This window comes from Callithrix jacchus, chromosome 8 (genome assembly GCF_049354715.1).
Source record: "Callithrix jacchus isolate 240 chromosome 8, calJac240_pri, whole genome shotgun sequence".
In the NCBI taxonomy this organism is placed as follows: domain Eukaryota; kingdom Metazoa; phylum Chordata; class Mammalia; order Primates; family Cebidae; genus Callithrix; species Callithrix jacchus.
Window position 1 is genome coordinate 10,987,177 of NC_133509.1, and position 15,057 is coordinate 11,002,233.

General features: G+C 41.5%; 1 protein-coding gene across 20 annotated transcripts in view; it reads right to left on the reverse strand.

The window, feature by feature from the left end:
* CSNK1G1 (casein kinase 1 gamma 1) overlaps positions 1-15,057 on the reverse strand; it is a 174,137-nt gene that overhangs the window by 15,315 nt on the left and 143,765 nt on the right. For 5 of the 20 annotated variants that reach the window (XM_009005052.5, XM_054240455.2, XM_078333345.1 and 2 more), the window contains one exon: positions 616-722. In XM_009005052.5, the coding sequence (XP_009003300.1) occupies positions 616-722 (107 nt within the window). Of the gene's footprint in view, positions 1-299; positions 723-2,300; positions 2,543-9,468; positions 9,580-11,653; positions 11,797-15,057 lie in introns of those variants that run through there. The other 15 variants (XM_009005045.5, XM_054240454.2, XM_078333342.1 and 12 more) reach the window with 8 other exon arrangements.

Sequence of the window (15,057 nt, forward strand, 5' to 3'; positions counted from 1 at the left end):
TGATATGGGTAGGGCAAGACATACACATGCAAGAGAAGCAGAAAGGGGCATGGGGCAACCTCCTTACCTTCCTGAGATTAGCATAATTTCCATTCTTTCCCCACACTCTCATTCACATGAGCAGACTATAATATTTTTCTTGCCTGACTTAAGTCTCTCTGAAGCCAAAATCATTTGGGAGTGAACAAAATGGCCCTGAAATCCTTGTTCCATGACTGTAAATCCAGTTGTTAGCCCACAATCAGAAATCAAAAGCTATTGAGCATGGCCCATGATTTAACAGCAGATTTTTCTCTATATCCCATACAGAGCAAGAAGCTCTACAGCCCCAAGAGGCTCATGGCTACCATCTACTGTAGCTCTGATAAATGATTCTTTCGGTTCACTGTATCTTTTTCATGTGAACTAGAATAATGTGACTGTCTTCCCTGAAATCACAGCTAAAGAAGGGCAGCAGCAGCCTTAAGGTCCATGCAAAAATTAAAACAGTTAAGGAAGAAAGCTGTGGTTACAAGCATGAGGAATCCAGTCTGAAATGAGCAGCACACAGAGAGGAAGAGACAGAAAAGATTTTTCAACTCATGACTTAAGAGCCCCCTTGAAAGATGTACGTACTTAGCTTCCTCCACTACCTCGACCTCGGCGTGAGCTGTGATTGGTGCATTGGAGTGGGCTCCCGTGGGATCATCAACATTCAACTCTCCATTGGTTGAGCTAACCACCTGAAACAGAAAGACAAAGTGTGTGACAGGCACCATGGCAATAGAAATCTCTTGCCAGCAGCAGACAAGGTCCCTAAGGGAGATCTGGTTTCTAGCTTAGGCACCAAACAGGCAGTGTCTGGAATTTTTTTTCCCGGGTTAAGGGATCGATTTAGGGAAGGTTCCCAGGCCCATATCACGTGAGAACATTAAAATCAATGATGTAATCATATAATGATGGTAATAACTTCCATACTGAGTACCTACTCTGTGTCAGGCACTCTGCTACACTGTGTAAATTTAATCCTTACAAATCTTAGGAAATAGGTCTTTTTACAGATGGGAACACTAAGAAATGACTTAACCAAGGTTTAAAGTTAATATCTGTGGAGTTCCATGAGGAAAATGTTTCTAAACACATAGATTATTTCATATTGCAAAAATATACACATTACTTTATTAAGTTAAAAATAACTGCGGCCAGATGTGGTAGCTCAGGCCTATAATCCCAGCACTTTGGGAGGCTGAGGCAGGTGGATCACGAGGTCAGGAGTTCGAGACCATGCTGGTCAACACGGTGAAACCCCATCTCTACTAAAAATATAAAAATCAAGGGCAGGCGCAGTGGCTCATGCCTATAATCCCAGCACTTTGGGAGGTCGAGATGGGTGGATCACGAGGTCAGGAGTTTGAGACCATCCTGGCCAACATGGTGAAACCCTGTCTCTACTAAAAATATAAAAATCAAGGCCGGGCGTGGTGGCTCACACCTATAATCCCAGCACTTTGGGAGGCCAAGGCGGGTGGATCACGAGGTCAAGAGATCGAGACCATCCTGGTCAACAAGGTGAAACCCCGTCTCTACTAAAAATACAAAAAAAAATTAGCTGGGCATGGTGGCGCATGCCTGTAATCCCAGCTACTCAGGAGACTGAGACAGGAGAATTGCCTGAATCCAGGAGGCGGAGGTTGCAGTGAGCCGAGATCGCGCCATTGCACTCCAGCCTGGGTAACAAGAGCAAAACTCTGTCTCAAAAAAAAAAAAAAAAAAAAAAAATATATATATATATGTGTGTGTGTGTGTATATGTGTGTGTGTGTGTGTGTGTGTGTGTGTGTGTGTATATATATATCAGCTGGGCATGGTGGTGCATGCATGTAATCCCGGCTACTCAGGAGGCTGAGGTAGGAGAATCATTTGAACCAGGGAGTTGGAGGTTGCAGTGAGCTGAGATCTTGCCACTGCACTCCAGCCTGGCGACAGAGGGAGACTCCTTATCTAAATAAATAAATAAATAACGGCATGGCTGACTTCTAAACGTAAACATCACTTGGCTCCCCTGAATATGATGGGTGAAGTTTACTTCTCTCAGTTTATTATGCTATAATTATACAGACTCAGTGATGATATTGAAAAGAAAAGTTCTAAAAAGAAAGTCAACCGTGGGCACCAGAAACTATAAACACACTTTCTTTCAGAAATTTTCTCATGGCTTTGAGCATTGGTTAGAAGTTACACAAATAACAAGACTGTCACATCCTCTCTGGCAAGAGGGAAGATGGTAAAAAAACACTCTCCCTTGGAAAGCCAGTCTTATTTCAGTTATCTTTATTTCAGGTTCACTGTCATCCCACTTGTCACTGATGGTCCCCGAAATGTAAGAGATGGCTGTCACTCCTGTCATCTGGTTAATGTGGACCCCATCAGGCTTCTCTTGCTTGTGTAGCTGCTTCTGCCACCTGGTTTCATTTCCAGCACATGATTCCCGTTTATGTGGGTGCTGGGAAGTGGGAAAAGGGACCCCACTGCTGGACAAACCACTCTGCTGTTAAAGACCTTGGCTGAAACATGGGAGAGAACCACAAAATAGGATGAACAGTTTGGATATCATACGCCCTTGGATAAGTACTTCCATCTATTTGAGACTGTTTCTTATAGGTTGATGAAAGAATCATACAAGAAAATGTATGAGACTGTCATACATTATAAATAAGGGAAGCAGCATAGTGTAGAAATAGCCATAATCAGGCCTAAGTTTGAACCCTAGCTCCACCACTTACTTGCTGTGGGTCCTTGGGCAAGATTTTCAATCTATGCCTGAGCTTCCTAATCTGTAAAATGAGAGAACAATGCTGCTTACCTATGGTATTTACTGTGCATACAACCCACAGAAAGTGCTTAGTTCAGTACCATGAGACATGGTAATAGCTCAATAAGTGGTCATCTTACTGTTACTCTCTGTCTGTAACTGTTTATTCTTATCTGCCTCTAGCTCAGGGGTCCTCACCAGCAGTTAATCCACAAAAGTTTCCTGATTAGTCATAAAGAGGAGTGTGTGAGGAAATATTTAGTGCAAGTAGCCTCTGGGACAGACAGGGTGAATATTACTCACTTTTATATCCATCATTATTTCTAAACAAGAAATGATTACTGTTCTCATTAATAACACTTTTTTTTTGAGACAGAGTCTTGCTCTGTTGCCCAGGCTGGAGTGCAATGGCACGATTTCAGCTCACTGCAACCTCTGCCTCTCAGGTTCAAGTGATTCTCCTGCTTCAGCCTCCCGAGTAGCTGAAATTACAGGCATGTGCCAGTGTACCACCATGCCTGGCTAATTTTTTTTTTTTTTTTAGTAGAGATGGGGTTTCACCATATTGGCCGGGCTGGTCTCAAACTAATGACCTCAGGTTATCCACCCACCTCAGCCTCCTAAAGTGCTGGGATCACAGGCGTGAGCCACTGTCCCCAGCCTTCGGCTGAATCTTAATAAAAGATTTTGTTTTTTGGCCGGGCGTGGTGGCTCAAGCCTGTAATCTCAGCACTTTGGGAGGCCGAGGCGGGTGGATCACGAGGTCAAGAGATCGAGACCATCCTGGTCAATATAGTGAAACCCCGTCTCTACTAAAAATACAAAAAATTAGCTGGGCGTTGTGGCGCACGCCTGTAATCCCAGCTACTCGGGAGGCTGAGGCAAGAGAATTGCCTGAACCCAGGAGGCGGAGGTAGCAGTGAACCAACATTGCGCCATTGCACTCCAGCCTGTGTAACGAGAGCAAAACTCCGTCTCAAAAAAAAAAAAAAAAGATTTTGTTTTTTAAACACGGGAGACTTACAGATTAAAAGGGATTAAAAGAGACTAAGACATTGAGAAAGACTTATGAGACCCAAAACCTAAAATCCAATAAAAAAATTAAAAAAAAAAAAAAAAAAAAGACTTATGAGGTATACTGCATTGGTTAAGGCAATTAAATCCTGGACACTACAATATTAATTCTGGGGACAACTGGAATTAGGTGGAATGTGATATGGACTGTCTATTAGATATGAAATTAACTTTCTTAGAATGTCTTTGTTCTTAGAAGATACAGGCTGAAGTATTTTGGGATAAGGTGTAATAATGTCTGCAGCTTACTTTCATATGGTTTAGCAGGCAAACACACACACACACACACACACACACACACTCTTTCACACTCAGAATTAAAGCAACTATGGCAAAATCTTAATAATTGGTCTAACGAGGTTAAAGATATATAAGAGTTCATTGCATTTCCCTCCCAATTTCTCTGTAGAGTTGAAATTTTCAATACAAAAGTTGGGGAAAAAACAGCAAAAACAAAAAGTTGAGGGAAGAGGGAATATGGATTGGAAAACCACAGCTCCTCACTCTCTATCCTGTTAATTTCCTCAGTGCTTCATTTGCTTCCTGTGGACATATTCTGGCTACACACCAGTGACAATACTGGTAAGATCATTCTGTGAGCACAAGGGTTACAGGAGAAAATGGTAAGTTTCTAGTGGACAATTCAGGAACTAGACAAGATGTTCAATAAAATGTCTTGGCTTCTACTCACACAAATGAAACATTAGTAAGCATCACCACTGAGAATTACCTGGTGACTCTGGGTGATGGGGCCTGCTCACAGCATTTCACATGGCTTATACTTTCTAATTTCTCCTCGTTATGAATTACCATTTGGGCCATAAGCACAGTCCTTAGGCAATCTAAGGAATAAGAAGTTTATCCCCATTTTACAGACTAGACATCTTGTCTGTATCAATGAGCATCTGGTCTCAAATGAATGATGCATATGTAGAACCTCCAGTTCTCTACTCTTAAACTTAATTGTATCAAAAACATACCTAGGACTCAAAGGCTACAAATCTGGGCCTTTATAGCATCCACTTAATTATTTCACATTGGAGGTCCAGTATGTCAAACTACTGAACGGATGCCTGGAGGTGCAGTGCAACAAACACTGTGTAAGTGACAGAAGACTCGGATTCTAGGCCTTGTTCTACCATTAAAATCTTCTGTGAGCCCTGTTTTCTAATTCTATAAGTCAAGGCCAATGACCATAATCCTATCAACTTCATAAATATGAAGGGAATTAAATAAAATTACGTTTAGAAAAGAGATTTGAAAAATTATAATTTTATGAATGTAACAAATTGTTTTTATGTTTTTTAATTTTTTTTTGTTGGGGGGAGATGGAGTCTCACTCTGTCACCTAGGGTACAGAGCAGTGGTGTAATCTCGGCTCACTGCAACCTCTGCCTCCTGAGTTCAAGCAATTCTCCTGCCTCAGGCTCCTGAGTGGTTGGGACTACAGGCATGCATCACCACGCCTGGCTAATTTTTGTATCTTTTAGTAGAGACAGGATTTCACCATATTGGCCAGGATGGTCTTGAACTCCTGATCTCAAGTGATCTGCCCTCCTCGGCCTTCCAAAGGGCTGGGATTACAGGCATGAGCCACCATGCCCAGCCGTTATGTTTTTTCTATTAAATTTTTAGTATAACTTAATTATAAAATATAATAAAAATTAAGCTTCCTTATAAAAAGCTTTATTTGCGGCTGGGCAAGGTGGCTTACACCTATAATCCTAGCGCTTTGGGAGGCCAAGACAGGCAGACTGCCTGAGCTCAGGAATTCATTCACCACAAGCCTGGGCAAGGTGGTGAAACTTCATCTCTACCTAAAATACAAAAAATCAGCTGGGTGTGGTGGCAGGCGCCTGTAATCCCAGTTACTTAGGAGGCTGAGGCACGAGAATTGCTTGAATGCAGGAGGCGGAGGTTGCAATAAACCAAGATTGCGCCACTGCGCCCCAGCCTGGACAACAAAGTGAAATTCTGTCTCAAAAAAAAAAAAAAAAAAAAAAGCTTTATTTGCATATTCAAATAGACATTTATTTTACTTTAATCACTATTAAAATTAATCCCTCATTACTCTGGGTATACCAAACAAGACCAATTAATATCTTACAGCATTACCCATTAGAAAGACTAAGGTAAAGAACCGTTTTGATGTTCAGACCTGATAATACCCCTTTTAGGAGTCTCAATAATTTGAGTTATTAGTTTCATTTCTCAAAATGTCACCGTGAGGAGAAATCAGAGCTGTGTGTCAAAGGAAACCGTACTTTGATGCATGTGTCATTCTAAGCTTATGTCCTTACTTGGTCCTAAACATTTCTAAAAACTTCCTCCCTAAACATTTTAATTTGGAGAATTTTAGAGGAATCTTTTTGAAAGAAAAATATATTACCTTCTTGCATTTAGGCCTTTCACATGTCAAAGATAAAAGATCTGTGGAAATACTGGAAGGATGAGAACAATGGGGTCTGCGCATTAAACATGTTGGAAGAGGAGTCCCCATGTGCCTTATCAGAGCAAACTTTTCTTAAATTAGCATTCTGCACTCCCTCCCAGAGTGATGGTGTCTGCAAGTCACCCAGGCTAGGCCAAGCATGATTTTCATTATCTCTGGTAAGTGAGACAACTCAGAATTGTGGACATCTGTTGTATTAGGAAAGTACTGTTAATTTGGTTTGCAAAAGGTATAACTTTTACTTCTTTACAAAAATTCGAGCTAAAAGCAGTAAGTCCAAAGGGGCCAATGTAATGAGGAGGAACAGAGCTGAACATAATATAAGGTAAATGGTGCAACTGCTTGCCCTCTATCTAAGTGCCAAGGAAGCTGGTAAAACTTAGTTTATAGGGAGTAAAGGATGTTGCATGTTTCAAAAGTGCCACCCAAGACAACCTCAATTGGCTCCATTTCTAAAGGACACTTTACAAGGCCAGGTGCAGTGGCTTATGTGTGTAATCCCAGGACCTTGGGAGGCTGAGGTCAGTGGATCACTTGAGGTCAGGAGTTCGAGACCATCCTGGCCAACATGGCAAAACCATATCTCTACTAAAAATCCAAAAATTAGCTGGGCGTGGTGGCACGTGCCTGTAATCCCAGCTACTCTGGACACTGAGGCAGGAGAGCTGCTTGAACCCGGGAAACAGCAGTGGTAGTAGTCAAGATCGTGCCACTGCACTCCAGCCTGGATGACCAAGCAAGACTCTGCCTCGAAAAAAAAAAAAAAGAAAAGAAAAGAAAAACATGCTTATTTTGTAATTATAAAAAGACAAGGATAAACTATAGTGTGAAAAAGGAAAACACTAAAGAGCAAAGAGCTGCTCTGCAGCTCTGTTTTGAACAGGCTACTCTCTTTCGTTGGTGTACAGATCCTAGGATGTCCTAACTTTATTATCCTAGGGATTCCCTTTGTTTCTTTCCTGTGCTGGATCTCTGGTTTCCTGGATCTCAGACATTCATTTTTTCTTTTTTGAGACAGAGTCTCACTGTCACCCAGGTTGGAGGGCAGTGGCGCGATCTCGGCTCACTGCAACCTCCTCCTCCTGGGTTCAAATGATTCTCCTGCCTCAGGCTCCCAAATAGCTGGGACTACAGGTGCCTGCCATCATGCCTGGCTAATTTTTTTTTTTTTGTATTTTTTAGTAGAGATGGGGTTTCACTATGTTGGTCAGGCTGGTCTTGAACTCCTGACCTTGTGATCAGCCCACCTTGGCCTCCCAAAGTGCTGGGATTACAGGTGTGAGCCACCACACCTGTCCGTTATTTCTTTCTTGTTCTATTAATTTTGATAACACACATCCTTGTGTGGCTTCATAAGAAAGGGTACCTGAGAAATAAAATTGAGAGTTTTTTTGTTTTATTTTTATTTTATTTATTTTTTTTTTAAGAGACAGGGTCTTGCTCTGTCACCCAGGCTGGAATGCTGTGGTAAGATCATGGCTCACTGCAGCCTCAAACGATCCTCTTGGCTCAGCCTTCCTAGCAGCTATGACTATAGGCACACAGCACTATACCCAGCCAATTTTTCTGTTTTTTTTTTTTTTGTAGAAACCAGATCATGCTGTATTGCCAGGATGGTCAAAACCTCCTGGCCTCAAGTGATATTCCTGCCTAGGCCTCTTAAAATGCTGGAATTATAGTTGCAAGCCACTGTGCCTGGTACCTAAGAGCAATGCTTTTTTTTGTTTTTTTTTAAGAGTCTCACTAACTCTGTCACCCAGGCTGACACTGCAGTGCAATTGCAATGGCACAATCTTGGCTCACTACAAACTCCACCTCCCAGGTTCAAGCAATTCTCCTGCCTCAGCCTCGGGAGTAGCTATAACAATAGGCATACACAACAACGCCTGGCTAATTTTTTAACCTTCTGTAGAGACAAGGTCTCCTTTTGTTGCTCAGTCTTGTCCAGTCCATCACGGCTTTTTCTTTTTTTTTCCCAGTCGGAGTCTTGCTCTGTCGCCCAGGCTGGAGTGTGCAGTGGCACAATCTTGGTTCACTGCAACTTCTGCCTCCTGGATTCAGGCAATCCTCCCCCCTCAGCTTCCTGAGTAGCTAAGATTATAGGCATGCGCCACCATACCTGGCTAATTTATTATGTATTTTTAGTAGAGACAGGGTCTCACCATCTTGGCCAGGGTGGTCCCGAACTCCTGACCTCAAGTTATCTGCCTGCATCAGTCTTCCAAAGTGCTGGGATTATAGGAACCACTGCACCCAGCCTCAATCCATCATTTTAACCTATGAGTTAAACGTATATGATCCTATGGGGTTTTTTTTTTTACAGGGCCAAAGCTGTCTTTCAAGCTGTGAATAAGATCTTTCTGTGAACCACTCCTTATAACAGCATATCCTAGATGATCAAGGCTACCAAGATGCCTATCTACATGCACAAGCCTGTCTGCACCTTTATAAAAATTTACATTTGGTAGCTCTGAGTTCACTGTGCGCCCCAACTGATGGTGTCACTTGCCAATATGAGAACAATATTGAGGCTAAGATTTTTAAAAACATTCACATAAAAGACAAGTTAAGAGATACAACATGTTCTAGTATGAAACAGAGAAAAGAGATTCAGAATAGCCCAAAAGAAGTCAGAAATAATTTTCTTAAGACCACAGTGATTCCAGGGAGAAAAAAGGAAATGGCCCAACTTCTTGGGTGCCCACTCAGAAACAGATGACTTACACAAATTAAAATTCTCAGCTTATGCATTAAGGCATGTGTCATGGAATGAGCAACATATGTAGTCCTTTAGTCCCCTATTCAAAAAATACTTGTAAGTTTCAGATCTTTAAAATTCACAGGCTTGACACTAGCACAATTCTACCTTGATGTTATTTTTACAGTTTATCATAAATGGATCAAGGTGGTAGGACTAGGTTAACCAGAAATCAGTATCAGAAGTCATACAGATCTTTCTTAGTCAATGACAACAAGTAACCATCTTAACGAGTGACTCTTGCCTAAGTCCACCTAGACAGAAAATCTGCATAGATACTCAATTGGCCCTTCCTATAAGCTTCCTTTCTAAAGCAGCCGAAGTTTCAGAAGCAAGCCAACATCTACCAGCCAAGCTGGAAAGGCCAGGAAAAGGCAATAAAGGCAGTAAATACCTGCACTGATCCCCCATGGCGGTCTGCAGCCAAGTGAGACGTCAGGTATGAGGTATTGGTCTGCCGGCTGGGCTGAATTTCCCACTCTCCTCGGCGCTCTGATGATGCATTCTGCTTAGGCATTAGAAAGCATGAGAGCAAGATACGGAAGGAAAGGTGAAGCAACAGCAAGCAGTAACAAAATCAAGTACATTTGTGTCCCTGTAGGTTTTTCTTTTTTTTTTTTAAATTTTAAACTGACAACTGTTGGAAAGAACTGAGAAGTTAGCTTGTCTACACTCATTTTCACCTAATGCATTAACACATGACTCTATAGGGCACCTTCCTCACTCAGACACAGAAAACCAGTAATGACCAAAAGAGGAAGGAGGGAGGAAAAAACACACCTGAAGCTGGGATCATCTTTTAGTTTCCACAAAAGTAAAATCTTAGTAGCCACTAAACAGATCAAACTCAGAATGTTAAGATTATTGGAAAGCCAGGCTCAGTGGCTTACACCTGTAATCCCAGCACTCTGGGAGCCGAGGTGGGTGGATCACCTGAGGTCAGGAGTTCAAGACCAGCCTGGCCTACCGGGTGAAACCCAGTCTCTACTAAAAACACAAAAATTAGCTGGGCATGGCAGCACATGCCCGTAGTCCCAGCTACTCCAGAAGCTGAGGCAGGAAAATTGCTTGAATCCAGGAGGTGGAGGTTGCAGTGAGCAGAGATTACACCACTGTACTCCACCCTGGGTGACAGAGCAAGATACCTTCTCAGGAAAAAAAAAAAAAAAAAAAATCATTGGAAAAAGGAACCATCATAATTATAAATTACTTAACTGATTAAAAACCTTTATTTATTTATTGACTGATTGAGATGGAGTCTCACTCTGTTGCCTATGCTGGGGTGTAGTGGTGCAATCTCGGCTCACTGCAACCTCCGCCTCCCAGGTTCAAGCGATTCTCCTGCCTCAGCCTCCAGAGTAGCTAGGACTACATGTGCACACCATCATGCCTGGCTAAATTTCGTGTTTTTAGTAGAGAGGGGGTTTCACCACATTGGCCCGGCTGGTCTCGAACTCCTGACTTTGTGGATTCTTGGCCTCTCAAAGTGCTGGGATTACAGATGTGAGCTACTGCATCCAGCGATTAAAGACCTTTAATGGGGCCAGGTGCGGTGGCTCATGCCTGTAATCCCAGCACTTTGGGAGGCCGAGGCGGGCGGCTCACGAGGTCAGGAGACAGAGATCATCCAGGCTATCAAGGTGAAACCCTGTCTCTATTAAAAATACAAATCCTTAACCGGGCACGGTGGTACCGTGCCTGTAGTCCCAGCTAATCAGGAGGCTGATGCAGAAGAATCGCTTGAACCTGGGAGGTGGAGGTTGCAGTGAGCTGAGATTGCACCACTGTACTCCAGTCTGGGTAACAGAGAGAGACTCTGTCAAAAAACAACAACAACAACAAAAACTTTAATAGACAGGTAATACAGAAAATTCCTGCATTAAGAGTCAAGACAATATGCATTTTCCTTAATAGGAAGCCCACTATTCTTGAAATTAACCTTCATGGGATTTTGTACTAAGATAAAATGAGTAGTAGCAGTGGCTGGAATATGCTCTCTTAGCTAAAGGAATGAACAAAGTATCTCTCCAAAAGCAGGTTCACGGGTCACGAATATGAAAAGATAGGTTAAAACTAAAGCTATGGGCTGGTGGTGGTGGCTCACGCCTGTAATCCCAGCACTTTGGAAGGCTGAGGCGGGTGGATCACGAGGTCAGGAGTTTGATACCAGCCTGGCCAACATGGTGAAACCCCGTCTCTACTAAAAATACAAAAATCAGCCTGGCATTCTGGCATGTGCCTGTAATCCTAGCTACTTGGGAGGCTGAGGCAGGAGAATTGCTTGAACCTGGGGGGCAGAGGTTACAGTGAGCCAAGATTGCACCACTGCACTCCAGCCTGTGCAACAGAGCAAGACTCTGTCTCGGAAAAAAGAAAAGAAAATAATAAAAATAAAGCTATATTGTTTGCCTAGCTCTTCTAGCAAACAGCTTCTAGAACAGAATTAGAAAAAGTTTACTTATTAAAATGATACTATGAATTATTTTCTTCTAGAAAGTAAAAGGAGGGCCGACCTTCAACTAAAAACCTGTTTGGATTCTGCTTTCACCTTAATGTCACAGGCTGTCTTCCTTCTTTACCTGCTTTTTAGATCTCATACTATTCTGATCTTGCTTATATGTGACTGTTGTTCAGAAGAATCTGTTTAGGTGCCTCTTCCCCTGTGCCAGATGGCTGAGGAGGTGTTAACATCATGCTGCTCAGCTGTAACAATCCTAAGGCTCTATAAAAATGAAAAATGAGTAGTTGGAGAGGCAGCAATGAGGGATTAGTAAATCAAATTTTAATTGCTGTTGATAGAAACAGCTGCAGGGGTTAGGATGTGATACTGCAGCTCTGCATGAAAATCAGTAAGGACTATAAATCTTACAAATGTTCACAGCTATAAAAGTTGTATTCTATAAAAAAGGAAAAGCAAGGAAGTAATGGTTTGAGGGTCTATATTCACTCTCCATATTTCAGTATCACATTGACAAGAGTTGCTTAAAGCTCACCTGTAAGTCACCAAAGAGGCATTTCTCGTAAAAATCAAGAGCTTTGTACACCAGCTACAATTTACTCATTTTTATTAATGGAATATGAAGTCATATGGACAAGAGTATTATAAAGGATCCTGGCCATATTTTTTCTGCTATTCCTCAGAGAATAAACATATTCTATGAGAAGGCAGCTGTATGAACTTGCTCTATAATCTTATAAATGAGAGGTTTGATTTTATGCTGCTAGATATATTAGAGAGAATCAAAGCTACCCAAAATATTCCCTTACTACAATTATTTCTGCCAACAAAGATTCAAATGTTTCATTTTCAAAAATAAGACTATAGTGTACAACATAATCAGAATATTTTATAATCTATTTTTTTTTTTGAGGCGGAGCTTTGCTCTTGGTGCCCAGGCTGGAATACAATGGTGTGATCTCAGTTCGCTGCAACCTCCACTTCCCAAGTTCAAGCGATTCTCCTGCCTCAGCCTCCCAAGTGGCTGGGATTACAGGCAAGTGCCACCACACTCAGGTAATTTTGTATTTTTAGTAGAGATGGGTTTTCTCCATGTTGGTCAGGCTGGTCTTGAACTCTTGACCTCAGGTGATCCACCCACCTCAGCCTCCCAGAGTGCTGGGATTACAGACGTGAGCCACTGCGCCCTGCCGTATTTTATAAACTTACTGACATTGTCTATGTCCTCAGAGCACTTGGGATCATTTATTCTGACTGAGGAGATCTTAGAGTAAAGCTCTTCTTCTCATATTAGAAATAATATCTATAACTAAACCTATTAGTGATAGCCTTTTTCCGTTCTGTAGAGCTTTTTATTTTTGTAATATTTAAATATAATATTTAAGCTCCTAAACTATTATATAGTACTATCAGTTTTCTAAAACCTTAAGTGCTTAAAAAACATCCAGACATTGATAAGCCATTTAGTGCTGAATTTGAACTCAACGCAATTACATCTTATGAATGCTCTCTGTTTTTGTATTTGTTTTTAAGGCAGATAAAAAAGAAAATGGCTGGAAATGTATGTTCATGTATACTCACAGGCTTTTAAAGAAAACCCTGGACAGCTGATCAACAATTATTTCCATTTTTACTGAATTACACATCAGAACTCTGGTTTGATGCTACCGTCTGCATCAAACAATCTGTCTGATTTACAGAGCTACGTGGTTCTTTATATTCATTCTACTTTAATAAATAATTTGTTGAAAGATTCAAGATTTTTGTTTAAATGAAAATAATAGCAAGACATTTTTCAAAGGCCTAAAAATCACACTCCATCTCCATTCTCAAAGCAATATGCTATGCATCTTTTAAAGAGAGTAAACTAATGATAACATTCTAGATTGCTTCAGAAGTGCTTCTACTATGATGAAGGAAAAACACACCATACCATACTACTGCCCGCCAAGGCCTGCTCTATCTGTTGAAAGCATCAAAACTAAGTACAGACGTGTACCTAGGGGTTGCTGGTTTATTACTTTGGAAACTAGTTTTCACTAACATGTTAAACTCTAGGGCTACTGTTTTCTGGAATGTAGGAGCATGGACCAGAATCTAGGGAATGACATAGTAGCAAGGGCCATTTTCAGTTTCAGAAAGCAACAGAATGCCTAAGAACTAGATGAAACCAAAGAAAGCTGATAACTACAGCAGTCTGCTAGTGTAACTTTCCCTGAAAGGTATTCCAGGCAATACTGTGTATACAAGAGTTATGATTAAGCCTCATCAGCAGAGTAGCTAGTTAGATGAAGCAAACCACTGGAAGAGAGGAGCACGTAAATCCTCCATTCTTAAAGATCACTCCTGCATACACATCTAACTAAGTAACACTCAAGAGATCCATGGGTAGAAAAGTCATTCAGCAAAGTCGGTTTCTCTGCATTACTTCAAAAGCAGAGGTCCACATAGAGTATGTAAGTCCCCCAAAGTAGGAGCAGGAATCTCAAGTGGTGTAACTCCTTGGGTTAATACTTTAAAATCTTCAGTTGTGACTGCATTACCTTCGTGGAAATTATTGATTTACTATGTAGTAGGTAAATCTTGAAACAAGAAAGTAGCAATCCAGCATAGCATAAATGAAAGGTAAAGGTAATAAAAAGTTTAGAAAACTGTTGGAACAGCAAAAACCCCCACCTATGCCCTATGCCAGGAAACAAATCTCTCTCAGCAGTCATTTGGCAGGGATGAATGGACAGCTGTAGTAAAGAGCAATACTAACGAAGGGGGAGGAAAACACAATCTGAAGACATCTCAAGTATCATCCCCATCTATGGCCTGAAAATTATTTCAAATTCTTAGTGGGGATAAAGTTACTATTCTGAAGCAAAAGGAGGGCAAACAACCTTTCTCTTGTAGCAAAAAAAATCACCAGGCAGCCATGGTGGCTCATGCCTGTAATCCCAGCACTCTGGGAAGCTGAGATGGGCAGCAGATCACTTGAGGTCAGGAGTTCAGGATCAGCCTGACCAACTTGGTGAAAGCTCATCTCTACTAAAACTACAAAAATTAGCCAGGCATGGTGTCGTGTGCCTGTAATCCCAGCTAGTCAGGAGGCTGAGGCAGAAGAATCACTTGAACCGGGAGGCGGAGAGGTTGCAGGGAGCTGAGATTGCACCACTGCACTCCAGCCTGGGCAACAGAGTGCAAAAAAAAGAAAGAAAAAAAAGTAAATACTTGCAACTTCCTTCTATTAAGCTCATGAAACAAAATCAGTTTTCCCATTTCAGGCAGGGGTTATGCCATGTAATCTGTCATTTGTGCAGAGATCTTCTATATTCTATAAACTTTACCAAATATGAGGGAAGTTTAAAAATCACTGAGAACAACCTGAAAGAGGGATTATTCCCGGGCTCAATACTATCCAGAGACCACAGTATCAATTCTGTGATGCTTTTAGAAAATTGAGAAAACCACCCTAGAAGTTTGCAACTCTCTATTCAAACTTTGCCCTATCTTTACAACGATATAAGGTACATCCCTAGG